General features: G+C 36.6%; 7 protein-coding genes and 1 pseudogene across 10 annotated transcripts; 4 read left to right on the top strand and 4 right to left on the bottom strand.

Annotated features, from left to right (window-relative positions):
• Positions 1-342: 342 nt before the first annotated feature.
• Positions 343-2,351, bottom strand: LOC104793319 (sm-like protein LSM36B). 3 transcript variants are annotated; one of them, XM_010519659.3, is made up of 4 exons: positions 2,099-2,351; positions 1,642-1,773; positions 722-835; positions 343-620 (listed from the first exon to the last, which is right to left on the bottom strand). In XM_010519659.3, the coding sequence occupies exons 2-4, from the start codon at positions 1,754-1,756 to the stop codon at positions 574-576; spliced, it is 276 nt and encodes a 91-aa protein (XP_010517961.1). In that variant the 5' UTR covers positions 1,757-1,773; positions 2,099-2,351; the 3' UTR covers positions 343-573. The 3 variants fall into 3 exon arrangements, with proteins under 3 accessions (XP_010517961.1, XP_019082377.1, XP_019082376.1); XM_019226832.2 differs by having other exon boundaries at positions 1,642-1,764; positions 2,099-2,239; XM_019226831.2 differs by having other exon boundaries at positions 1,642-1,769; positions 2,099-2,234.
• Positions 2,352-2,701: 350 nt separating this feature from the next.
• LOC104793318 (formin-like protein 2) lies at positions 2,702-6,240 on the bottom strand. The gene is made up of 4 exons (XM_010519658.3): positions 4,490-6,240; positions 4,211-4,398; positions 3,776-4,029; positions 2,702-3,688 (listed from the first exon to the last, which is right to left on the bottom strand). The coding sequence occupies exons 1-4, from the start codon at positions 5,950-5,952 to the stop codon at positions 2,870-2,872; spliced, it is 2,724 nt and encodes a 907-aa protein (XP_010517960.1). The 5' UTR covers positions 5,953-6,240; the 3' UTR covers positions 2,702-2,869.
• A 3,626-nt stretch (positions 6,241-9,866) lies between these two features.
• On the top strand, positions 9,867-11,161 carry LOC104793317 (uncharacterized). The gene is made up of 5 exons (XM_087454896.1): positions 9,867-10,042; positions 10,137-10,238; positions 10,342-10,477; positions 10,571-10,664; positions 10,739-11,161. Exons 2-5 carry the CDS (start codon positions 10,137-10,139, stop codon positions 11,013-11,015), a joined length of 609 nt encoding a protein of 202 aa, XP_087311022.1. The 5' UTR covers positions 9,867-10,042; the 3' UTR covers positions 11,016-11,161.
• On the bottom strand, positions 11,110-14,029 carry LOC104793316 (mitogen-activated protein kinase 6). The gene is made up of 6 exons (XM_087454895.1): positions 13,393-14,029; positions 13,000-13,129; positions 12,400-12,537; positions 11,982-12,314; positions 11,711-11,891; positions 11,110-11,579 (listed from the first exon to the last, which is right to left on the bottom strand). Exons 1-6 carry the CDS (start codon positions 13,623-13,625, stop codon positions 11,401-11,403), a joined length of 1,194 nt encoding a protein of 397 aa, XP_087311021.1. The 5' UTR covers positions 13,626-14,029; the 3' UTR covers positions 11,110-11,400.
• A 2,582-nt stretch (positions 14,030-16,611) lies between these two features.
• LOC104793314 (uncharacterized) lies at positions 16,612-19,284 on the top strand. Its single transcript, XM_010519653.3, has 2 exons — positions 16,612-17,409; positions 18,071-19,284. Exon 1 carries the CDS (start codon positions 16,612-16,614, stop codon positions 16,813-16,815), a length of 204 nt encoding a protein of 67 aa, XP_010517955.2. The 3' UTR covers positions 16,816-17,409; positions 18,071-19,284.
• Positions 18,106-19,284, top strand: LOC147943025 (uncharacterized). Its single transcript, XM_087454894.1, has one exon. The coding sequence runs from the start codon at positions 18,106-18,108 to the stop codon at positions 19,135-19,137; it is 1,032 nt and encodes a 343-aa protein (XP_087311020.1). The 3' UTR covers positions 19,138-19,284.
• On the bottom strand, positions 19,140-20,481 carry LOC104793315 (molybdopterin synthase catalytic subunit pseudogene; annotated as a pseudogene). The gene is made up of 2 exons (XR_015560018.1): positions 20,351-20,481; positions 19,140-19,958 (listed from the first exon to the last, which is right to left on the bottom strand). The product of XR_015560018.1 is annotated as a molybdopterin synthase catalytic subunit pseudogene (transcript).
• LOC104793313 (cysteine synthase, chloroplastic/chromoplastic) lies at positions 20,394-23,669 on the top strand. The gene is made up of 10 exons (XM_010519652.3): positions 20,394-20,978; positions 21,158-21,267; positions 21,351-21,408; positions 21,565-21,828; positions 22,086-22,223; positions 22,351-22,402; positions 22,487-22,566; positions 22,730-22,789; positions 22,923-23,003; positions 23,435-23,669. The coding sequence occupies exons 1-10, from the start codon at positions 20,727-20,729 to the stop codon at positions 23,525-23,527; spliced, it is 1,188 nt and encodes a 395-aa protein (XP_010517954.1). The 5' UTR covers positions 20,394-20,726; the 3' UTR covers positions 23,528-23,669.
• The last annotated feature ends 212 nt before the right edge of the window (positions 23,670-23,881 follow it).

Genomic DNA, 23,881 nt, shown 5'->3' with positions numbered 1-23,881 from the left:
CAGTAAATTTCGTATCAGACAATCCCAATGTCAATAATAGAGTAATATGTCTAGTGAACGAACAAAAGAGAATATACAACAAAATGTTGAACCAAAGCAAACCTTTCAACGACAATTTTTTGGCAACGATGAGCAACTAAATCAAGTAAAATTAAAAACAAATCTTATAAACAATCATATGTAAGTTACATAATGTAACATATAAAATCATCAATGGTTGTTAAGATGACATCAGATTCTGACCCAATCACTGGCGTCATCTAAACATGATAATAAAGTTGAGCCGCTCACGTGGTACATACGTTGTAAATTTGGCTTCAAAGACTAATAAGGGAACAGCGATGCTTAAGATTTTTCTTGTTATCAAATAAAAGTCGGATTCCTTCTCAGAATTTTGGAGATGATTCACAGACACAAACTGAGTGTAGCAGAGTTGTAAGAAAAAGAAAGACATTTCGAATTGATTCAGAGATGAATAATAAAATCTCTGATTGCTACATAATCCCAACATTATCAAATGCCAGAGAGGTAGAAGAAGATGATCCCCATTCATTTCATGGTGATGAAAGAGAGCTAGGCTCCATCTGCCAAATTCCCTTGCGTTGTGCTGATGTAAAGAACTGTGGCCAACATAACATACAGCAAAATGTTCAGATACATGAATCGCAAAACAAACCGAAACGATGTAAAGAATGATGACGGATGTGATTTTGAATTTTACCGTTGTTTCCACGGATAAAAGCATCGCCATATTTGTTCTTTAGCTGGCCATTTACGTACTCTTCTGTTTGCTCCATAGCTATGTTCATATACCCATCAAGACAAGTAAGAATGCCTGCAAACAAGACAAGAGAAAACGTGTCAGTGTCGTGTGTAGTTTTCTTATGTGACTGAGAAGCTCTGTTAAATTTGCTTAATAACATGGAGGAGAGATAAATAGTCTGGCTTTTTATGAGGACAAAAACAAACAAATATATCCAAGCTACAAGTTCTCCTAGTCTTACACGCCAGTTCAAAAAGAGACCAAGGTCTTGTCCTTATATTGCAAGTGATATATGCTCCAAGGCTAGATAAAGTGAAAATCCACATTCTATCACATGTGTAAATGCACCACAGAATATATATGAAGATACTTATCAAAACCAGCACATGACAAGGAAAGGAGGAAACACTAGCTCGGAAAGGACAAAAACAACCAAATTTGGGTCTATCATCTAGAGAAATGAATTATACATCTAACGCGAGAAACTCTCTGAGGTTCACAAAGCTGTCATCTAAATTTAATACCACTCTCAAAATCTAACGAGCATGTCTTAAAGCCATTCTCAAACACAGTTTCTTCACTTTCTTGGAGACAAGATTGGGAAACTATCCTGATTTAATGATAACAAAACCCATTCTAAACAAGCTGAACTAAAATAAAACTTCAGAGATGCACCTTTCAAATCAAGCAATTCACAGAATAAGAAAGGGTCAATTCTTCTCTAAGCAAATATCCAAAGGTTACATTAACATGGCTAAAAAAGAAAGGCGTTGAGTTATCTAACCCAAAGTACAATAGCATAACCACCAAAACCAGAAGCAAACTATAAGATAGAACACAGGGCACAAAAAGAAAATGCAGAACACAGAGAGACCAACCTCGGTAATCAACACCAGAGTTGAGCTTGACAACAACTGGTCTACCACGGATCGACTTCAAGAAATCAGCAGGTGTCTTAGTTGTTCCAGAAGCTTTCTCTCCAATTCCACTCATCTTCTTTTCTTTGCTTACTTACCATAACCAAAAACAACAAATTAGATCCAAATCAAACAAGAACGTTTTTTTCCCACAAAGCCAACAAATTTAAGCAATAACTTTGGTGTCAGCAATTCGAAATCCATAAATCAATCAAATTACATAAAGCCCTTGAGAAAAATGAAATTTCTTTGAACTCGTAAACTTGTAGCATCTCAACGATTACACAATGACCCTAAAACCCTAAACCTCGACTAATTCAGGGGAGAGAGATATATAGAGAGAGCCGCGAATCACTTCGAAAGACAAGAAATTTCGAAATAGAATACAGCAACAGACGAGTATGGAAAACTATGTAACCTCGAGTCGGCGATCAAACTGCAAACGGCGTATCTAAAGAGACTTGAGGTTTCCGATCAAGAAGTCGAAGAGAGAGAATTTGCTACTAGTCAACAAAAAAGTAAACACACAAAATAATAATAATAAACAAATTATTGTCTTAAGAAAGTTAAATAAAATTTAATTTGTACCAATTTTAAAAAATTTTAACAATCTTTTTCTTTATGAGTGGTCCGCAAAAGACATCATTTTTGACCTAAAGGCTAAAAGTGATTACTCTTGCATGGTTCATTACTTCATTATGTGAGACATTATAATTCTTTTAGTCAATTTTAATTGTGGAGGAGAAGTGAATTTTCAAATTCGCTTAGGAGAACAACTTTTCAAGTAAAGTAGTGCAAATAGTTATATACTTATTTCTTTTAACATTTTGAGATTTATGCAGATGATTCTTCAAAAAGTAACAAGATTTTGGGTAATATACTATATAGTTTGGAGAAGGATACTCTTTTTTTATTTCAGTTGTATCTAGCTGGGTTCAATAAATACATGTACACGTGACATTTTATATAATTCAACAGACGACTGAAACGAACGTACAGAGCTTGTTGAAATGATAGCAACTTGCAACAATCTTCCAAAATCTATTAAATCTTCCATATAAATTCGCCTATCCATAAAAATATAATATATATTTTATATGTAACATGTTTCTTGATTACGTAAGCAAATGAACCCAACACATTAGCATACACCGAACCAAACCAGCAGCCATTAGCCAACAGTTTTTTCTTAAAACGAGCCATCCTCGTCGTCTATAGAACCCGAGGGACTAAGCTGTGAGTTGTTATTGTGAACCATCGGAAACAGAGGTGTGGTGGTCTGGTTCGAAAGCGAATGTCGTGGCACGGATCCATACACCGTTCTCTCGTTTACACGACCAACTTCTTTGCACACTTGATCAAGAATCGTCAGAAAGTCTCTGACCACAGCGAATATGCGAAAAGAGTGGGTTTCAGAGTTCCCGTGGAAATACTCTGTTACTTCTTTCACCATCTTCATGACATTGTATACATGAGATTGTATCTCTGTGATCTCTTTCTCAGCTTTGTTCAAGAACGTGTTCATCGACTCCAAGAATCTCTCTACACCGGTTTCTTGTTTCAGCTCCGCGATGACTTCCTTGACTTTGGTTATTCCGCTGGCGACTTCTGCTGTTTCGTTGATTAGGGAGTTTGAATCCATTGCAGCTGCTTTCTTGACGTTTATCAACTGAGAGCTGAGACCTGAAACTACTTGCAACCCCAGTTTCTTCAGCTCTAGGTCGTCTTGGAATGCGGATTGCTCAGACATGTTATTGCCTATATGGCTTTGAGTAGGAGTAAAAGGAACCCGAGCTCCTTCAAATTTAATGATCTCTTGAACCACGAAATGCAATAAAGTGGTTTTCCCATCCGCTCCTTTGATATCTACCAGTTTTAAGAGTGTGTCGAGCTTGAAAGCATGTGCATCACCTCTATTGGTTCCTATATTCATCCGGTTCCCGGTCTTGAGCACTGCTTCCAAAAGCTTCAAGAACATCCGTGTGTTCTTTAACTCACCGCAAGCAGCCTGATCGAGAGTTTGAGAAAATGCATATGAATGTTCTGTTTTCCAGCACAAATACACTTATTATATGAGGACAAGTAGAGTTTTTACCTCGAGGGTGTCAAAAGATCTTTTAAGGTACTCTGTTTCTGATTCGAAGTTGACTATGTAAAGCATTGCATCGATCCTTTTGAAGGCGAAAGGAATGTTCAACAATGTTTTGAGGAATTTCTCTGCAGGTCCTATCTTGGAAGGAGATCCATCATTATGGTCTTTAAGCTCCTTAAGCTTGTCCTCTTCTTCTTTTGTAGGAGCCATCTTAAGCAAGCATTCGAGAAGCTCGGGTCCAAGCGTATCCGAATTGCCTGATTCATGAACAAGAAAGTGATTCAACTATCATATTTTCCCATAAAAACCAAGTCAGATAAGCCATGCTTCCAACCATCAAAGCCAAAGGAATGTGCAGTGAGTGATTAGTCTATGCAAATTTCAAAATTCAACATGGAAAAGTTCAGCAGAAGCAACAACAGATTGTGAATTATTTACCTTCTACAAGAGCTTCACATACTTCATCTGCAGTTACATTAAGAGCTCTCAGCAAAATTGCAATGTTGTGGGATTTTCTTGGATCAAGAAACTGATTCTCCTGATTCGCTGATTGAACAACGGCTTCTCTTGTTCTTGAACTTGGATCATTCACCTTAAACAATGTCTCTATCATTTCTTCATTCACTCTGTAAAAACACAAAGAATCATATCTCAGTCGTGTATGCAAAAGAAGGGAACTAATTTTGCTTAGGGTTCAAGAATTCAGTTATGTCTTACTGAAATGAGTTTGATTTGATTTGGTCCCAGACCATAGCACGGCTCGAGCTTGCTCTAACTTTGTCCCAGTGTAAAGGCTTCAACTTTGGTTTCAAAGTCTCCTCTTTCTTCTCAGGATCAGAATCCCCACTAGGAGGCGAGAGCGGCATAGTAGCCGGAATAGGAGGCGAGAGCGACTCCAAGAGTTGTGACGGGGGAGGAGGAGGAGGTGGAGGTGGCCTCTTTGGACAAGGCCGCTTTGAAACGCCGTCGTTTGAGCTATTCTGACTGTGCCTCGACAGAGGAGGACTCATCGACTTAGGTTTCAAACTTGTTCCCGGAGAAGCATTCAACGACAACGCGGAATTAGCTGGCGAACACGAGTTTGAACCGGAGCCGATGATATTCCTGTTACCAATCTGATCAACATCAGAGTCCTTCATTATACTAGCCCAGACACGTGTCGGGCTCTGTTTACGCCCTGAAGATCCTCTAGGAGAGTAAAACTCATCGTTTTCGTTGTCGTCTCCATCAAAGTCTTGTCTTTTAGGGTTTAACTGTTCAGTGCTTTTGGTAGTCGGAGTGAAAGATGGAAGCTTTGGTAAAGGAGGAAGAGGACGAAGCTCCGGCGAGCCTAGCTTTTGGTACTGTGAGTAAGATGAAGATGAAGACGACGAAGCCGGCGGGGGTAACTCCAGTACGCCGGTGACACCGCCGGAGAGGGAGGTTGGAGATTTCTGCTGATCTAAACCACCGCTTCGAGAGTTTACAAGAGTACCCAAGTAGAGAAACTCGGAGGAAGTGTGGGAAGAAGTGTACTTGGGTGGTTGTTGATGTTGTTTGTGTTTCAGAGAGCCGTCGGAAGGAGAGGCGTTGAAGAGCTGAAGAACGTCCGATCTTGTGGATTTGGTGTCGTCTGCAGGGGAGGAGCGGCGGCGATGACGAGTTCGGCGGATGAAGATGATAATGACGGCGAATAGAGAGAGGAGAGCCGCGGCGGAGATGGCTGAGGCGGTTATGGTGACGAGCTTGGAGATGTAATGGTTGCTGTGACGTTTGGAAGGGTTTTGATGAGTTGGGAAGAGGAGAGACGAGATGTTGGCGGGAAAAGTAGGGAGTGAGGCCGGAGGAGGAGGTTGGGGAGGAGGGTAAGAAGCGGTGGAGGCTGGGTCTGAAGAAGGGAAAAAAGAGTTACGATGAGGCGGAGGAGGTGGAGGGTTTGCGGCGGAAGAGAAAAGATGTTTCTCGTGCGGGGGCGGTGGCGGTACCGCTGGTTGTTTCTTGTGATGGTGGTGATGCGCGTGTGGGGAAGGAGACGGAGGTTGGGAAGATGAGGGTTGTTGATACGGCGGTGGAGCGGCGGTTATGACTGGGAAAAAGGGTTGATGAAGTAAGTGACGAGAGTGGAGACGTTGATCGGCCGTGGAGGACGAAGAGAAGAAACAGAGAACGGCAAAGATGGAGCAGAAGGGTAGTTTAGTCATTTCTTACGTTTTCACCCAAATCACACACACAACTAGTTCTAGGGCTTGTTGTTGTGGCATTCGAAACCTGACATTGGAGAAGAAAAAAAAGACTAGAGTGTTGAAGAAGCGCTTGGTTTGGTCGATGAAGAGAGAGAAAGAGAGATACACTATTAGCCCACTGTGTATCACTAACAAAAAAAGGAAAAAAAAAGTTTGGTCTTTACGAGGACGAAATTGGAGGGAATAGTAAGTAAGTAAGTAGTGTAATTACTTAAAATATTTATTTGATTTTAATTGAGAAATGGTTTATTTATTTCCACGTTTTATCTTATCCAAAAATAGCTTTAAATTTTGTATCTGTAAAATCGAATTATTTAATAATCCAACATTTAATTTCGAGCCATTAATTTGTTTCAAAACAAAAATTGAATGATATGGTGTTGTGTTGGACCAATATTGTTAGCAGAAAGATCGATTTTCGATAGTAATGCATGATTGGTGTAATAATTAATAGTAGTGAACATCTTTTCCCAACTTTGATTTTCTTCAATTAGAAACAATAGTTTGTTTTCACGATTATGACGTGATTAGATATACTTTTCTGTTAATTATAAGTACTAGAGTACTAGTAAGATTTTGAAGAGTCTTGATTGTGACTACTTCACTACCTCGATTAGTTAAACATGTTATAGTAGTTTCTTCCTCTTCTTGTTGTTATTGTAATATTGAAATGGTGAAATTTGAATGGCTCCTCAAAATCTTTTTGGAGTGTGTACTGTACTGAATAGCGTTCGAACACAACACAACCACATTGTTTATGTAATAAAGAAACCGAATATATTGAGACAAACAAAAGATACGTTTCGCATAATGAAGAGAAGTCTAATTACTGCATTTGCGCATTCTAGTAGCAGCAGTGTTACTGATTACACTTCAACCGAAATGTTAGCTTTGGTTAAATGCAATGAATACAAATTCAATGTCGCAGAGCCGATTGATATACATCGTGACAATTAAAAAAGATGGCCAATGGATTTATTTGGTCGGCGGTATTAATCTGAAATTTATTGTCCACCCATGACCTATTATTGAATATCCTAACGTACGTAAAAAAATAAAAATAAAGATTGTGATAACAAAAACATTAATCGAAATTATTCCAACTTTAATTGGCTCAAATACATCTATTGGAAACATTTTAGCTAGTTTTGATATTTGAAAAAAGAAAGGGAAAATTAGACACTATAGACTGGCAGTGTATATAATTACAAATTTGCAAGTAACAAAAAAAAGTATTGGGATATGCATCATTTTCCCACTTCTCCAAAGATTCTCTCCTGTCACTTAGAAATTTCACTTTTTACTTCCTCTATTTATATGTTTAGAAGTTTTTAAACATTTTAAAAAAACAATAATTATTGAGTTTAAATATATTAAAGAGATATTATTTAATTTTAAACCAATAATAATTCAAAATTTTAAATATTTTCAATGATGATTTCTTTAAATTTATAAAACATCAATATTTGTGCAACAAAAAATATCCCAAAACATCAATTTTATGAGACGGAAGAGTAGTTGTTTTTTTTAACTTTACCTCTTACTTTATTTTATACAACAATTAATGGACTACAATTTGAATTATCCCACTTAGGTTTTGGTCAATAAAAGTATCAACTATTATACTCCAAATAGTTTAACTACATTCTTTCGATTAACTTAATCAATAAGCATCTTAATAGGTGGGGTGCAAAACATTCCCTCTGTTGAAAAAAGGTTTCACTGGCCACACGATTAAACTATTGTTTATCATCTTCAGGGTAAGATTAAAGTATAAACTATATGTGATACAAGCGAACCAAAAACGACGACGAAGAAGAGAATCGTCGGTGAGAATAAATAGTCCGAGCTAGGTAGGGAGCAACAAAAACTGAGTACAGAAGAGCGTACACAGAGAGAGAGAGAGAGAGAGAGAGGGCTACACGACGAAGTCTTTTTATTTTTACTGTGAACCCGTGAATCACGCAAATCCAGAACGTTTCAGTGAGTCACCCCACTTTGTTTCTTTATAGACACGTGTCAGTCTTCTTCCTCTCTTTGTAAAATGTAAACACTCTTCTTCAACCGGCTATCTCATGTTCCGGTTTCCCCTATTTAAATTACGATGTTTACCTCAAGGTCCATTAATCAAATCAAATGAAAACCTAACTACCTGTACTAATGAATTATGAATTATCTCTATCACTATTTATTGTGTTCAAATATGATTGTTTTGCATCATTATAAACGTGAGTTTTTTATATTCTTAATCTTAATAATGAGAACAACTTCGTCAAGAAAAAGCTATGATTTTATGTATTGATAAAAAAAAAGGTTTTGACAAAAAAAAAAAAAAATTAATAAAGTATTTAACGTTTTGAAACTACAGAAGAAAGTAAAAGGGAGCTTATTATTATTGTCAGTGATTTGAAAGCGAGACATTTTCAAATTATTTTTGAAGGCAATGTGAGATATAAATCAGCTAATATTGAAAAGCATATATACTGCATATAATAAGCAACCTTTTGAGGGTATATATATATATGTGTGAGAAAATGTACCTTTTGTTAGAGTGTGAATCGTGCTCCAGACGACGTGAAAGGCCTAATCTTTTGCATAGGATTGGATTTTTGTTGGAAAATAAAAGAGGAGAAAAAGTGGCAAAAATAGGAAAGCCAAAGCCAAGTGCGCCAATCTTTTGCTTCATCTAGTTTTTTTCTCTTTGTTTTTTCTATTCACGTAAAAAAATGATTGTAGTTCCTTTTTAAAAAGAAAAGGACTATCATATCAAAAAAAAAATTAAAGAAACCTCATGTTCAAATTATACGTAAAATTTGGCATTTGTATAAGCTCGTGGCCTCGTGAATATTAGGCCCATTAATAAACTATAACTCCCGTTGTTTTTTTTCTTTGATTTTCTGTTTTGCTTTTCCCTTCAAGACCGACTTGTCATTACTCCAGTAGCCCAGTTAGTATTTAAGAACAACATAGACTTATGACCAATTCTAACCACCGTCAATAGTCCAGCAACGCACTCAACGTTACTTTAAAAATATATATATATATATATATTATTTTAATTCTATCTATATATTTATTATATTTTATTAGTAATAACCAATAAAAAGTTGACACATGTTTATTTTTGCAGAGAAACATGGCTTGCAGAAGCAATAAGGATTCTCCTCTTTCTTTCCTTTCTCAATATCATATTAATTTATATGAGCAATTCTGTTGATTAGTACTCACTACTGGAGATGCTTTTAGTACACACTTCTTTTTAGGGAGTGGTATTGGTTTAGGATTTAGAAAAATTTTTAATGACTTTATGTTCTTGCTGATTGTTAGAATCATAGAAAATTGAAAATTAAAAATGAAGGATTCTGAGAGATTGTTTAGGAAGTTTTTTAAAATCTTGATGATTTGTTTTTTCTAATCTTGTAAAATCTTTCTATTTGATGAAAGAGTTTTTATGACTTTTGTTATTAAGGAAATGATATAAAATCCTAAACCAATAACATAAAATTTGAATTCATTAACAATCCAAGATTCTTTTGTTTTACTTGAATAACATAAAACTTTTAATGACTTTATAAAACTCTTAATCCAATAACACTAAATTTATCAAGATTTTAGATAACTTTTTACAAATCCACAACCAATAACACCAAATTTTTAAAGAATTTTTAAAAGTCTTGATTGAATAACAACATATTTTACCTAACTTTTAAAGTCATTAAAATTCTTTCTAAATCTTAAACCAATACCTCCCTCTTAGAAATGCATTCTTTGACTATCGATCCTATCAGCCTCTTTATTGCTATCTTGAAAAAGTCTTTAAAATGCTATCAAAGAGACCCTTATTAATATCCTTAAAGTGGAATGGAACGAGCACCAATCTACTAAGTAGATTCTACTTAATTAACCAAAGCTTTCATGATCATGTTTGTAAAAGTCCATCGAGACCACATACATTGCTCTCTTTAGACCTTGATCCATCACCATTTCATTTGAGCCAACCAATTGTGCATGGAGCTTTCCGTCTAACTTCCGGAGGATTAAGATCGAGGTATATAACCTCTTTGATATATGTCTAAGCTTCATTGTTTTGTTTATGGGTTATTTTTTTGTCACCGAAACATTTCTTATGAGGCGAGTCGCAGATGGATGGTTCATTTCACACACCAGAGTGGCATGCTGCTCGTTTGGCCAGTCTCAAGACTACTCAGACAATTACTTGGGAAGAGTATAAGAAGAAGCAAAAGGTATATAGTGTTCTTCTTATATTAAATGGTTTAATTTACGTTGTGTTTATGACAGATAAGACATGATTTTCATTTTATGTACTTATGTGACCGTCTCTTACAGGAAGAAGAATTGAAAAGGGGGGAGCTTGAAGCAGATACTGATAAACTGATGCGTGACTATAGAGCTCAGCTGGATTCTGAAAGGGCACTGAAGCTCTCTAAGGGAAGGAACTATTCTACAGATCAATCCAGCAAAGGTTTACATGCAATAAATTGAGTCTTTGCTATCTCTATGTCAGACGATCTCCAATTTGCGTCTAACTTCTCTGATATGCTCTATGATCTTACAGATAAGAAGGAGAGAGATCTCACATATAGAAAGGAAAGAGATTCAAAAAGAAAGAGAAGCAAAAAGAGAAAGATGCTCAAAATAAATTGCATCGAGTTTAGTCTGAACAACTCCTATAATGTTGTTGGCTTGTAGCGTAGCTTCTGTTAACATGCATTGTGTTTTTTAGAAAATGCAGCATTCGAGAAGGCGATCATCTGACTCAAGCTCATCCTCTGAATCATCAAGTAGTGACGAAGAGGAATCTAGGAAATCAAGGTCAAGTTCTAAAAGATCAAAAAGGGAGAGGAAACACAGATCTAGAGGCATACATCATTCAAGCTAAAGTAAAGATGAGGGTCCTGTACCGCTATCGAAATTCTGTGGCAGGCTTAAGAGTTGACACATTGCAAAGACTTGAGATTTGTGTTCAGCACATATGTACTATTGTCATCTTCCTGCAATAGTTACAGTTCTTCTCTGATTCAAAATTGCAATGATGTACGCGTATCCGTATGGTTTGTAGAACAAGAAAGTTGACAATATTGGCAAACATGTAGAGAGACTAATAAAGGTGGGCTATCATAACACATGAAAACTATTTCTGAGACAATTTAAGTCTTAAATAGCTGCAACAACAAAATGAGGGCAAATTACAAATACGGAAAAGGAAAAAAGAAGAAATTATCCAAAAGACTGAAAAGAAAAAGTTTGAGCCCCATCCCCTTCAAACATCTTTCACAAGTATACACAAAAGACAAACAATGATCTTTCCTCCTCCTTTCAAGAATTGTTGTCCAGACCAAATTAAATCAAATCCATATCTCATCTTCATCTCCCAAATGCTCTTCTTCAGACTATTTGATGATATTCTGGATTGAAAGCAAGCGCCTCACGGTAGATCAGTTCCTTCATCTGCTCCTCTGAGAGTGCGTGGTTTTCAAAATCAAAGTTGAAAGGTGACGTACACTCTGGCTCATCGCTTATGTCGTGCAACGAGTTCAGGTATGGATGTGCCAGTGCGTCTAAAACTGAAATCAAGAAATCAAGAAGAGGTGATCACTACTAACTCTTGAATAATCAACAACTCCTTAGCATTCCTTCACTAGATAATTCCAGTTATTTTGGAAGTTAAAAATGGTATAGAGGTTTTGGGTCTGACCTGTGATTCTCCGTCTAGGATCAAACGTTAACATCTTCTCGATAAGGTCTATAGCTAAAGGATGCACTGTTGGGAACTTCTCAGTGATGGATTGGCGAGGATAAGGTGGAAGTTGTCTGATGTATCGCTTTGCATTTTCGTTCAAGAACTCTAGCTCTTCTTCTGATGGAGTTCCTATGAGCTGCAAAAAAGAAATTTGTTTCAATAAGTTTCTTAAGTGTACAACATCGAGGCTTTTGTTGTTTTGTTCAAGGAAGGGTTACTACTTTACCTCCATGAGCAAGCGAAGCTGATGGACATGATCCCGTCCAGGGAAGAGTGGCTTACGGTCCATTAACTCCATGAAAATACAGCCTACAGACCAAACATCGATAGCTGCAGTATAATCAGAAGAGTTTAAGAGCAGCTCTGGTGCACGGTACCATCTCGTGACAACATATTCAGTCATGAAATCACTCTCGGAAGTGACTCGAGCTAGCCCAAAATCGCAGATTTTTAGGTCGCAGTTTGCGTTCAGGAGGAGATTACTTGGTTTCAAATCCCTGTGAAGCACATTTGCTGAATGAATGTATTTCAATCCACGGAGGATCTGGTAAAGAAAATACTGCACATAGAAAAAAAAAGGGAGTTAGTTCAGGTTTTCAAGTCGAGTTATAGGTTAAACAAAAACAATCTCAAAAACTCAAAACCTGGCAATGTTCTTCGGATAATGCTTGATTAGACCGTATGATTTGATGGAGATCAGTGTCCATTAGCTCATATGCGATGTAAACATCGTTGAAAGCGTTTCTTAATGGTGGTGGGATTATGTCTCTGATTGCAACAATCTGATTTAAGAAAAATATGGTAATTGTTTTATTAATCAGAAATGGTTTACACGTTGCAAACGCTTACCATAGAAAAACAGTAATATTATGCGATTCAATTTCTAGATATGAAGATCTTTACTTAGATGGTAAAAGATCATACTACCAAATAAGCACTAAACCATCCGTATAAAATCGAAGAAAATGCACGCACAATACTGTTAACATTCAATGTATATTCCCTTAAATCTAAATGTTGTGAGCATAATCAACCTATACAAGCTTCAACACATTCATGCACAAAACATAATCAACCTATACAAGATATATTGAAAATATAACAGCTACTTACCTAAACAATATTTGAATTAAACTAGTGGTTACCATGTTTCAAGTGTATAAGAATCTACAATCCTATTGAGCTCTCTACAATAAGGCTATACACAGATGACTCTAAGTTTAAAAGAAAAAAAAAAAACTGACATTTTCATGATCCATGTGACGAAGCAGCTTGATCTCACGGAGAGTCCTCTTTGCATCAATCTTATTGTCGAAAGCGTTAGCAATTTTCTTGATTGCAACGCTCTCATTAGTTTCAGAGTTCATAGCCGAACTGCAAAAAGGATAAATCTTTCATTGCAACAAATCGTATGAAATAAAAACCAAACCCCAATCCATATTAAAGCTCAAAAACGTTACACACCCATCAATCAATTTCACAAATTTCGGATCAAAAAAGAAAAAAAAGTAGGCAACTTTACCAAACCCAATCCACAAAAAAAAAAAAAAAAATCATATCTTTTTTTCTTTATTCAATTAAAAAAGCCAAAAAAAAAACGAAAACTGAAAACAAAGAATCGGAGAAAATGAAACTACCAAACGATGCCATAGGCACCCTTGCCAATAGGCAGGATCGGAGGCTTATACTTGGCGGTGACCTCGAAGATGTTTCCAAATATGTTATACTGGATAAACATACCACCATGGCTAAGAGTCGCAGGGATATTCTCAATCCCTGGCATCTGAGGAGAAGGAGCCGCGGCGGAAACACCAACAGGAGCTTCCGTCATCTCTGTATCAGCCGCTGGTTGATTTGAACCACCTTCCATGACCGGTAAAGATTAAAGCTTTTTTTTTGAGGTTGGTGTGGATCGAGGAAGAGGCAAATTAAAAATCTTGTTTTTTTTTATTTTTTATTTTATTTGGGGGTGAGTGAATGAATATGAATGAGAGAATGAATGAAAGGAGAAAAATTGGTATTCTTTGGTTTTGGGTTGGGGGTCAAAACAGATCTGAGAGAGAACAAGTGAAAGTCATGTGGTCTCTCTGGCCTGTGTTATATACGTACGGGGACGGATCTATTAATGGGTTTGCAAATCTCAACTTTGATCCTTCCTTATTATTTAACACTTGTTAAAAATTCTTTTGAGTTTTGAGATTGACTACAATACTAATAAGTTCACACTATCACATTCTCTTTTCATTGACTTCCTTGTTTCTACAAATTCCTCTTGGTTTTAAGAATTATGATAATATTTTTGTTAACAAGGTTTTTTAATGGTAGTATCATTAAGAATTTACTAATGATATCATTTTGTTTGGTTGTACTTTAATTTTGTGATAGTTTTCATTATTTGAAAGATCGTTAAGTAAATGTTAGGTGAAAACAAATCACGAATTAATTAATGTAACTATTAGTGTCATTGATGTAATTTTGTCGGTTGTACTTTAAATTTTGCGATGATTTTGGTTACTTGAAAGATGGTTAAGTAAATGTTAGATGAAAGCAAATCACTAATAAAATGTAAAATTATTTTGTTTGGTTGTATTTTGATTTTGCGATCATTTTAGTAAATTTAAAAAATTTCTAAGTTTTACGTAGTTTGAAAGACACGTAAAAATATTAAATACATAAATATATTAATTATATTCATTGAAACTGCGATGTAATTGGAACAATACAATTTTTTGCTAAGCACCATATATTAAGTTATCCGAATATGTTGTAACTATTATCATCATTGATATTATTTTGTTTGGTTGTACTTTAATTTTGCAATCATTTAGTAATCTAAAAATTATAAATTTTACGTAGCTTGAAAGACACGTAAAAATATTCAATACAAAAATATATTAATTAAATTCATCGAAACTGCGATCTAATTGGAACAATACATTTTTTTGCTAATCAAGTACCATATATTAAGTTATTGGAATATGTTCTAACTATTATCATCATTGATACTATTTTGTATGGTTGTACTTTAATTTTGCGATCATTTTACTAACCTAAAAATTTATAAATTTTAGGTAGCTTAGAAGACAAGTACAAATATTAAATACAAAAATATATTAATTAAATTTATCAAAACTCTGATCTAATTAGAACAATACTTTTTTTTTTGCCTAATCAAGCATCATATATATATATATATTAAGTTATTGGAATATGTTCTAACTATTATCATCATTGACACTATATTGTATGGTTGTACTTTAATTTTGCTATCATTTTACTAACCTAAAAATTTATAAATTTTAGGTAGCTTAGAAGACAAGTACAAATATTAAATACAAAAATATATTAATTAAATTTATCAAAACTATGATCTAATTAGAACAATACTTTTTTTTTTGCCTAATCAAGCATCATATATATATATTAAGTTATTGGAATATGTTCTAACTATTATCATCATTGATACTATTTTGTATGGTTGTACTTTAATTTTGTGATCATTTTACTAACCTAGAAATTTATAAATTTTAGGTAGCTTAGAAGACAAGTACAAATATTAAATACAAAAATATATTAATTAAATTTATCAAAACTCTGATCTAATTAAAGCAATACTTTCTTTTTTTTTGCTAATCAAGCATCATATATATATTAAGTTATCGGAATATGATTTATTCCAAAGATCGAAGAATAGATTGAAAACTTTGTACCTATAGTGTGATTGAGGTCAAAACATGAAACATGCTTGGCTGTGGGGCCATTTTGGTGATAAAAACAATGATGGTTCAATTTGAAAGTATTTCAAAAATACAAGGATCTATTTAAAAAATTTTCAGAAAATAAATACCTTCTTCTATTGTGTTAGAGTTGGATTCGAACTCAAGACGGCTTGGTTTTCTGCATCGATCCCTCTTTCACGCGAGCTCATTCATTTACTTTGGGTTTAGGGTTTCGATAGATAGGCAAGTGGCCACGACATTCCGAGAGCGTCACCGAACCAGTTGTCACCTATATAGGGAAACGTTAGGCTTCTGTCGCATTCTCTGTGGATGCCAAACAAAAAAATCAGGTTCGTTTCCATTTTTAATTTTGTGATCCTTTGGACTCATTTGTTCAAAAGATCCAATTTTTTTGGTTGATAGATTCTGCTCTGGTTTCATTTTTGGCATCTTGATCTGGGTTTGATTACTTACATCTGTTGGGATCAAAAGATGCTAGCTTTGGATTTTTAGATGTAGAATTAGAGTCTGTAATGCCTTTATTTCTGCTTTAAGTTTGATTTTGACTGTGGTTGATGATTAATTGGAAGCTAAAAAAGCATCTGATTTCCGCCGATGGTTATAAGTTTGTGAACAAATATGTTTAAACTGATGCACCTGGTGAGCAGAGCTGATTGAATTGTCTATCCAGTTATAATGTAAAAGAAGAGTTCTATTTTGCTGTAATGTTTAGCAATCTTCAGTTGTTCACACCATGATGTTACTCATCTTTGATTTCGTTGTGCTTAGAGCACTGCCACTTTATCTTGGCGTTGTAGTTCTAAGGATGAGCATTAACAATTGGAAGGGTCTTTCTATTCAATCAATTTAGATTTTTGTGTTTTCATTATATGAACAATATATGACAATGTTCTGCGATGGCCTCAGAGCTTCTGGAGTCTCAGTTCTGCTATGTTAAAAGGAGTAACTAGAAGTTGTTATCTGCTTCATATTTCAGAGTTCTCTCTAGTTACTCATCCTGTGATTTGTGAAGATTGAACAGTTAGCTAAGACTTTCTCATACTTGAGTCTCTTCTGTAACATGTGACAATTTTTTACACTTTCTTGAATGTTGCAGGTTTAAAGACTTTAAAAACAATGGCGGGATTTCCAGGTTTTAGTTACCTTGGTCCAAAAAGCAAGAACACAGTTGTAGCGGGTGGATTAACGGCTTTTGTTTTTGGGGTATACTTCTACACAATGAGGGCTGTTGGTGGCACGGACGAACTTCAGGTGGCTATTGACAAGTTCGAAGGCCAAAAACCAGTTGAGACCGACACCAAGGTTCCATCTAAAGTCTAATCCTCACCGGCTTGATATGTCCAACCAACCCCGTTGTTGTTTATCTTTGTCTTCCAAGTTGTTTACTTCACTCTCGTTCGTCAGATTGGTATCTGTGGTTTGAGTCTCAGTCCAATCCCTAATACAGTGTTTTAAACAAGAGAATTCTGATCAGGACATGGTTTGATTCTTGATATTATTGTATTAAGTTCTCAGCTTTATCATAATCTTGTACCTACATGTTTGTTATAAGATTTGGCTATACATAAAAAAAATCTGTTGCTCCGTCAAAAATCAATACAAAAGAGTTGGAAAAGTTGGTTGTTGAACCCACTTTGTCTCTGGCTCAAAAGATGAAGGTAATGGGTTGTTTTTGATAGAAAGAATAGTATAGGGTCCAATCTGACGTTAATTAAAAAATATAAAGGTCTTATCAGTATTTTGCAAATTAACCCGATCGAAATAGAAATACAGATTTTTTTCTCCTTACTTTTTCTGAATCTCTCACTTGCTCTTTCTCGCGAGCTCTTCTCTCTGGGTTTTAGGGTTCCGGTAACTTTGCAAACGACACCGAGCGATTCGTCCCCCTCTCCCTCTCGCATACATTCGACTGCGGTACGTTATTTCTTTCTCTGTAACGAGCGATGATAGGGTTTCTCTATTAAGCAATTTCGTTCTGTGAAGTCTTCTGCTGAAAATTTTGGTTTCTACTAAAGCTTATTTTTCTTCAACTCGTCACAGTCCTATATGTAACTAGAGCTGGGGTTAGGAATTTTTGTTTCGAGTTTGACGAATCGGGCTCTTAGCTTCTAGATTCATAGTTGTTTTCTCCGATTCTGTTTGATGTAATATGTCAAAAATGATCTGTGAGATCTATGTAACTGGACGTGATGTCCTTTGTAGTCTCTGGTGCAAAACCTCAAGCTTTAGAGCGATTTTGATTTCTTTATGATCTGTGTTTATTCCCTTGGGGCTTGATAATAGAAGCGTGTGTATCTCAGATACAAGTTACGGTGTCATTATCTTAGAAAAGCGAAAAAATCTTGAAACTGTTGAAAGTCGTTTCCAAGTTAACTCTAGTAATGAGACAGTATTCTAATGTTGCTTTTGTAAGCTTTACTTGGGATGTGCAGGTTTCTTTATTCTTCTTGGTGTTTAATATTTTGATTTTTTGAATGCAGTATTGAGTAATGGCTTGAAAATTTGATTTCTGTAAAGCTCTGTGTGAATGTTGATATAATCTAATCAATATACTAATTCCTTTTTCTCATGGCAGGTTATAACTCGGTTTACAGTGAAAAGGAGGCTAAGATGGAGATCATGCCAAGAGAGAATGAAAACGCTTTGTCAGGTCCTAGGCCTATGGAATGGTCTACTGTCCCACACAATGCTTCTCAAGGACCTGGTCCCATTGGCAAGAACCGGACATCGAGCTTGGAGGCACCTATCATGTTGCTAAGTGGGCATCCAAGTGCTGTCTATACCATGAAGTTCAATCCAGCTGGAACTCTGATTGCATCTGGATCCCATGATAGGGAAATCTTCCTCTGGAGAGTTCACGGGGACTGCAAAAACTTCATGGTTTTGAAAGGTCACAAGAACGCCATCCTTGATCTTCATTGGACCAGTGATGGCTCTCAGATTGTATCAGCCAGTCCGGATAAAACTGTCAGAGCATGGGATGTTGAAACTGGGAAGCAAATCAAGAAGATGGCTGAACATTCTTCGTTTGTGAATTCTTGCTGTCCCACACGTAGAGGACCACCGCTTATCATCAGTGGATCTGATGATGGAACTGCCAAGCTTTGGGACATGCGTCAAAGAGGAGCCATACAAACATTCCCTGACAAATACCAAATCACAGCCGTCAGTTTCTCTGATGCAGCTGATAAGATTTTCACTGGTGGTGTAGACAATGATGTTAAAGTTTGGGACTTGCGAAAAGGTGAAGCCACAATGACACTTGAGGGCCATGAAGATACAATCACAGGTATGAGCTTAAGTCCAGACGGTTCCTATCTTCTCACCAATGGAATGGACAACAAGCTCTGCGTGTGGGACATGCGTCCTTATGCTCCACAGAACCGATGTGTCAAGATCTTTGATGGGCATCAACACAACTTTGAGAAGAACCTACTGAAATGTTCATGGTCACCTGATGGTACCAAAGTCACTGCTGGTAGTGCAGACCGTATGGTTCACATATGGGACACAACAAGTCGGCGTATTCTGTATAAGCTCCCCGGCCATACTGGCTCTGTCAATGAGTGTGTTTTCCACCCAACCGAGCCTATCATTGGATCTTGCAGTAGTGATAAAAACATCTACTTAGGAGAGATCTGAAGTTTTTAAAGCTGAGAGACCTTTGCGACTTATTTGAATATGAAGTCTTTAGATTCGACATTGTGCTTTATGACATTTTGTTTATTAAGAGAAAAAACGAAACATTGCTCTTTTGCTACAAGTAATCAGATTTGTTATGTCCTGTAATATCTTTATGCTTCATCTTCTTCTACTCTTAACTTCACTTCCACAGCAACCTCTTTTATGTTCGTCAGCCACAGGTTTCTTCACTAAGCAGTCTCTTTTCTCTGCAAGCTCCAATCTTTTCTCCATAAACTCAGAATTCTCCTTCCAAATCTCTCCATTAGCGTAAACCTCTTTCTTCCAAATCGGAACCGTTGCCTTCAACTCGTCAATCAAGAACTTGCAAGCATCTAAACCATCTGCACGGTGAACGGATGAGACCGCGATGAACACACTGGTTTCTCCCACAGGAACTGGTCCCAGACGGTGAGCAACTGCAATCTTGTGAATGTCCCAAGTTGATCTAGCGGTCGTAAAGATCGAGCTCAGGCATCGTGTTGCCATTGGCACATATGCTTCATACCTTAGCTCCAACACTGTCTTGCCCTCGAACATGTCTCTTGTAGTGCCTGAGAACGTAGCTATAGCACCAGCTTGAGGGGCACTGACATAATCAATGTACTTGACAACGTCGACTTTGTGACCTTCCTCCAAGATCTCTATAAGGTTATTCTCCTCTGCAGACATCTTTGACCCAATATTACAGAAACCTCCAGATGAGTAAACTACCTCAGTACAATGGATGTTCCAGGAAGAGTAAACCGAGCTTAACAGATGATCCAACCGCAAATTCTAATCTGCAATTAGAGCAAACAAAACAACTTTGACAACCTCATTACCTCTCATCGAAAACTAACCAAACACACAATTTGCTTAGTCAAAGGCAAACAGAGCAAATGATAATGGCAAATCAGGGAAGTAGAAATCGCCAAATTGGTGAATATGATCGAACGACAAAACAACAGACGCACAAAAACTCGCCTAAATTCCAATCTGGGTTCGAGTTTTTCTAGATTGAGGATCGAAATCATAGAATCATAGAAACACAGAGATAACGACAATTACCTTTCTATACTAAAAATTGATACTTTTCTCTGTTTCGAGAAGTTTATAATAACTTTAACAGCTACTCAGAAATTAAAAGAAGGCAAGGAACAAAAAAGAAAGATTCAGAAAGATTTGATTTGACCTTTGAGAGCTTGGTAAGGCTGCATGATGATGAAAATGAACATGTGCTCTATATTCACCTCCTTTTATCAGACTAGTAGGTTGGTGAGATTGTTTAAAAACCAAAAAAAAAAAAAGAAAAAAACCTTTTTCTCCAGATGCTCTGTTTTACCATTCCAAGAAAAAGATAAAATCCAATAACAAAAATGCCAAATTGATTGACCTTTTTTTAATTCTACATTACAAAAGCGATGTCGTTTAGGAGGTACAGTGCGATCTAATCAGTGTCTTTCTTCAAGTTTAACCCGCATCTCTCTCTCTCTCTCTCTCTCTCACCTTCTCCTCTGTGTACAATATCGGGAAAGTGAGGAAGATACACTGAAGCAAAAGATCAAATCATGGCGGCGACATCTTCCTCTGCTTTTCTCCTTAACCCGTTGACTTCTCGCCACCGACCTTTCAAATATTCGCCTGAGCTCTCTTCTGTCTCCTTATCCTCTAGAAAGGCGGCTACTTCTCCCGATGTTTCCTCGGCTGCTCTCACGCTCAAGAGACAGAGCCGGAGGTGTTTCGATGTTGTGTGCAAGGCTGTGTCCGTTAAGCCCGAAGCTGGTGTTGAAGGGCTCAATATTGCCGAGAATGCTGCTCAGGTTTGAATTGGTGTTTTTCTTCTGAGTTGTGTTTTTCGATTACATCTGAATAGAGATGGAGAGGAAAAGCTAAATTGAGAAACAGCTGAGCCTTTAGGATTGTGGATTGGACTTCTTTTTATCTCCTTTTTGACTTTTGATTTCGTTGTTGAATCTTATTTTTCCTGAAATTGATTCAGCTTATTGGGAAGACTCCAATGGTTTACTTGAACAATATAGTCAAGGGTTGTGTTGCAAGTGTTGCTGCTAAGCTTGAGATTATGGAACCCTGTTGTAGTGTGAAGGATAGGTATTGTCTTACCGATTTGATTTTGGGTTGCTATCTTTACATAATGTATCTATCTTGAGCTTTTGTTGCTATGGTGATTTCAGGATTGGGTATAGTATGATTACTGATGCTGAAGAAAAGGGTCTTATAACACCTGGAAAGGTATAATGGATTTGATCTTTCTTGTTGTTAAGAAGTAAGAATGAGTACTCATCTATGATAGATGTTGTAGTGTATCAACTTTATTAGTCTTGGTGGTTTGCTCTACATTGAGTGTCAAGCCCTCTGACTTTTTCTTTTCTTGTTACACGTTTTTAGAGTGTTCTTGTGGAATCCACAAGTGGAAACACAGGGATTGGCCTTGCATTCATTGCTGCTTCAAAAGGCTATAAACTTATTTTGACCATGCCCGCATCCATGAGTTTGGAAAGGCGTGTTCTTTTGAGGGCATTTGGAGCCGAACTTGTGTTAACTGAACCTGCAAAAGGTATGACCGGAGCAATTCAAAAGGCTGAAGAAATATTGAAGAACACTCCCAACTCCTACATGCTACAACAATTTGACAACCCTGCCAATCCCAAGGTTTGTAATTGCTTATCTTCTCATGATGTTCCACGTGTGACATGAATCATGAGCTAGTCTTACCTCTACTTTTGAACCATAAGAGGAGAATGTGAAAGGCTTAGTTAAGGAAAATATAGGAACTCGTTGGTATCAAGATTTTTGTATATTTTCTAAGACATTTAGTATTGAATCACCATGATAATCTGTTAAACTCTCTGGTTCCACTTATTTAAGCTGCAAGTATCTGCTAGTGTATTAAAATAAAGAATTTGCAGATTCATTATGAGACGACTGGTCCTGAGATTTGGGAAGATACTAGAGGCAAAGTGGATATATTGGTTGCTGGAATTGGCACTGGTGGAACTGTCACTGGTGTTGGTCGATTTATCAAAGAAAGAAAACCCGAATTTAAGGTACATTCTAATAGCAATGGGGCTTGTAGCATCTCAGCTGGAAATACATAGCCTCTGTAATTAGAGATAGGTTGTTCAATCAAGTATTAAAAGTTATATTTAATTAGTTAATGTTTACGTGTACCAGGTCATTGGTGTAGAACCCACGGAGAGTGCTATACTCTCTGGTGGAAAACCCGGTAAAGCAGTGATTTCGTTTCCTTGTTTCTCTGACATGTAATTCTATAACTCTACGTTTCTTTAACTTGTATTTGAAAATGCAGGACCTCACAAAATTCAAGGAATAGGAGCTGGATTTGTACCCAAGAATTTGGATCTGACTATTGTAGATGAGTACATAGCGGTATGATCTGTTGGTTTGGTTCTCTAAATTATATAGTCATCTTCTTTACTTTCAGCAAAACACTGTTTTCCTGTTTAACTTATCCGTTGACATACAAAATATAAATGACCTGGGCATGAAAGAGTACGATCCAAACGTCACCTGTTTCCTTGCTTCTGATCAGATTTCCAGTGAGGAAGCAATTGAAACTGCGAAGCAACTAGCCCTCCAGGAAGGGTTGTTGGTTAGTCTATTTTTGTTTTTCTGTTTTTGACTTATTTCTCAGTGGGAACAAGTCTTAATGGGAGATATTAAACGAATGTGAATGCATATGAGAAATCTGTGAGGATTAGTGAACTATTTGTAACATTTTTCAGGTTGGTATATCTTCTGGAGCAGCAGCTGCTGCTGCAATCCAGGTTGCAAAGAGACCTGAAAATGCTGGGAAACTTATAGCTGTAAGTTCTCAATGTTTCATCTTTGTATCTCATCATATTTTCTTAGTGGAGGTAGGTGATAGGAATTGGTTAATTAGTCTTTTAATCAGAAAGATTTCTATATCACATCTCTCTCACCAAACCCTAGTCCTGTATCTGTGACCAACCACCGGATAATAATAGACAAAACAGTTCTTAAGTTAATTAATCATGAACCTTTTAGCCTTTATACGTCTGATGAACACTTGCGTTGCCATCATCTCCAAACCCTGATTAGTCACCAGAAAGAACAAAAGAGCTATTGGAGCTTTTTATTTAATTATTATAGCCCAAAGCAGGGAATCGATGAAACCGTTTTAGCTAGTATGGAGTAAAAAATGTAACCGAGTCATCATATGCAGTTATGTTAAAAAATTTGATCTGTGAGTTGATATATGCATCTTGGTTTTTAGGTTGTGTTCCCGAGCTTCGGGGAACGTTACCTCTCGACCCAGCTTTTCCAGTCGATTCGAGAAGAGTGTGAGAAGATGCAGCCTGAGCTTTGAGCTTCTTCTGTAATTTCTTGACAAACAAGCAACCTCTTATTTGATTTATTGCTCCTTGTTTCTCGTAATAGACGTCTAGTGTATATGTGCAATGTGCAACGCAATTTGGTGGTTATTAATAAAGGCATAAGAGGTTCGAAAATTTAAAAGGTCTATTGAAAGTGATGTGCAACGCAGCGATGAAGTTTAGTTGCAGTTGAGACTGAATCAAGACGAATTTGTAAACAGAATTGAGTGGAGTACAAGAAAAGGGTGATAGAGGCATCAGAAATTTGACATTTCGAACTAACCGTTGGGACTATATGATTGGAAGATCAAGCGACAATTATGTATCTAAGTGGTTCCGAAATAGAA

The sequence above is a fragment of the Camelina sativa genome, chromosome 6 (assembly GCF_030686135.1).
Source record: "Camelina sativa cultivar CO46 ecotype springtype chromosome 6, ASM3068613v1".
Classification (NCBI taxonomy): Eukaryota; Viridiplantae; Streptophyta; class Magnoliopsida; order Brassicales; family Brassicaceae; genus Camelina; species Camelina sativa.
The sequence above is the reverse complement of the archived record's forward strand: the minus strand, read 5'-3'. Positions and strand labels throughout refer to the sequence as shown.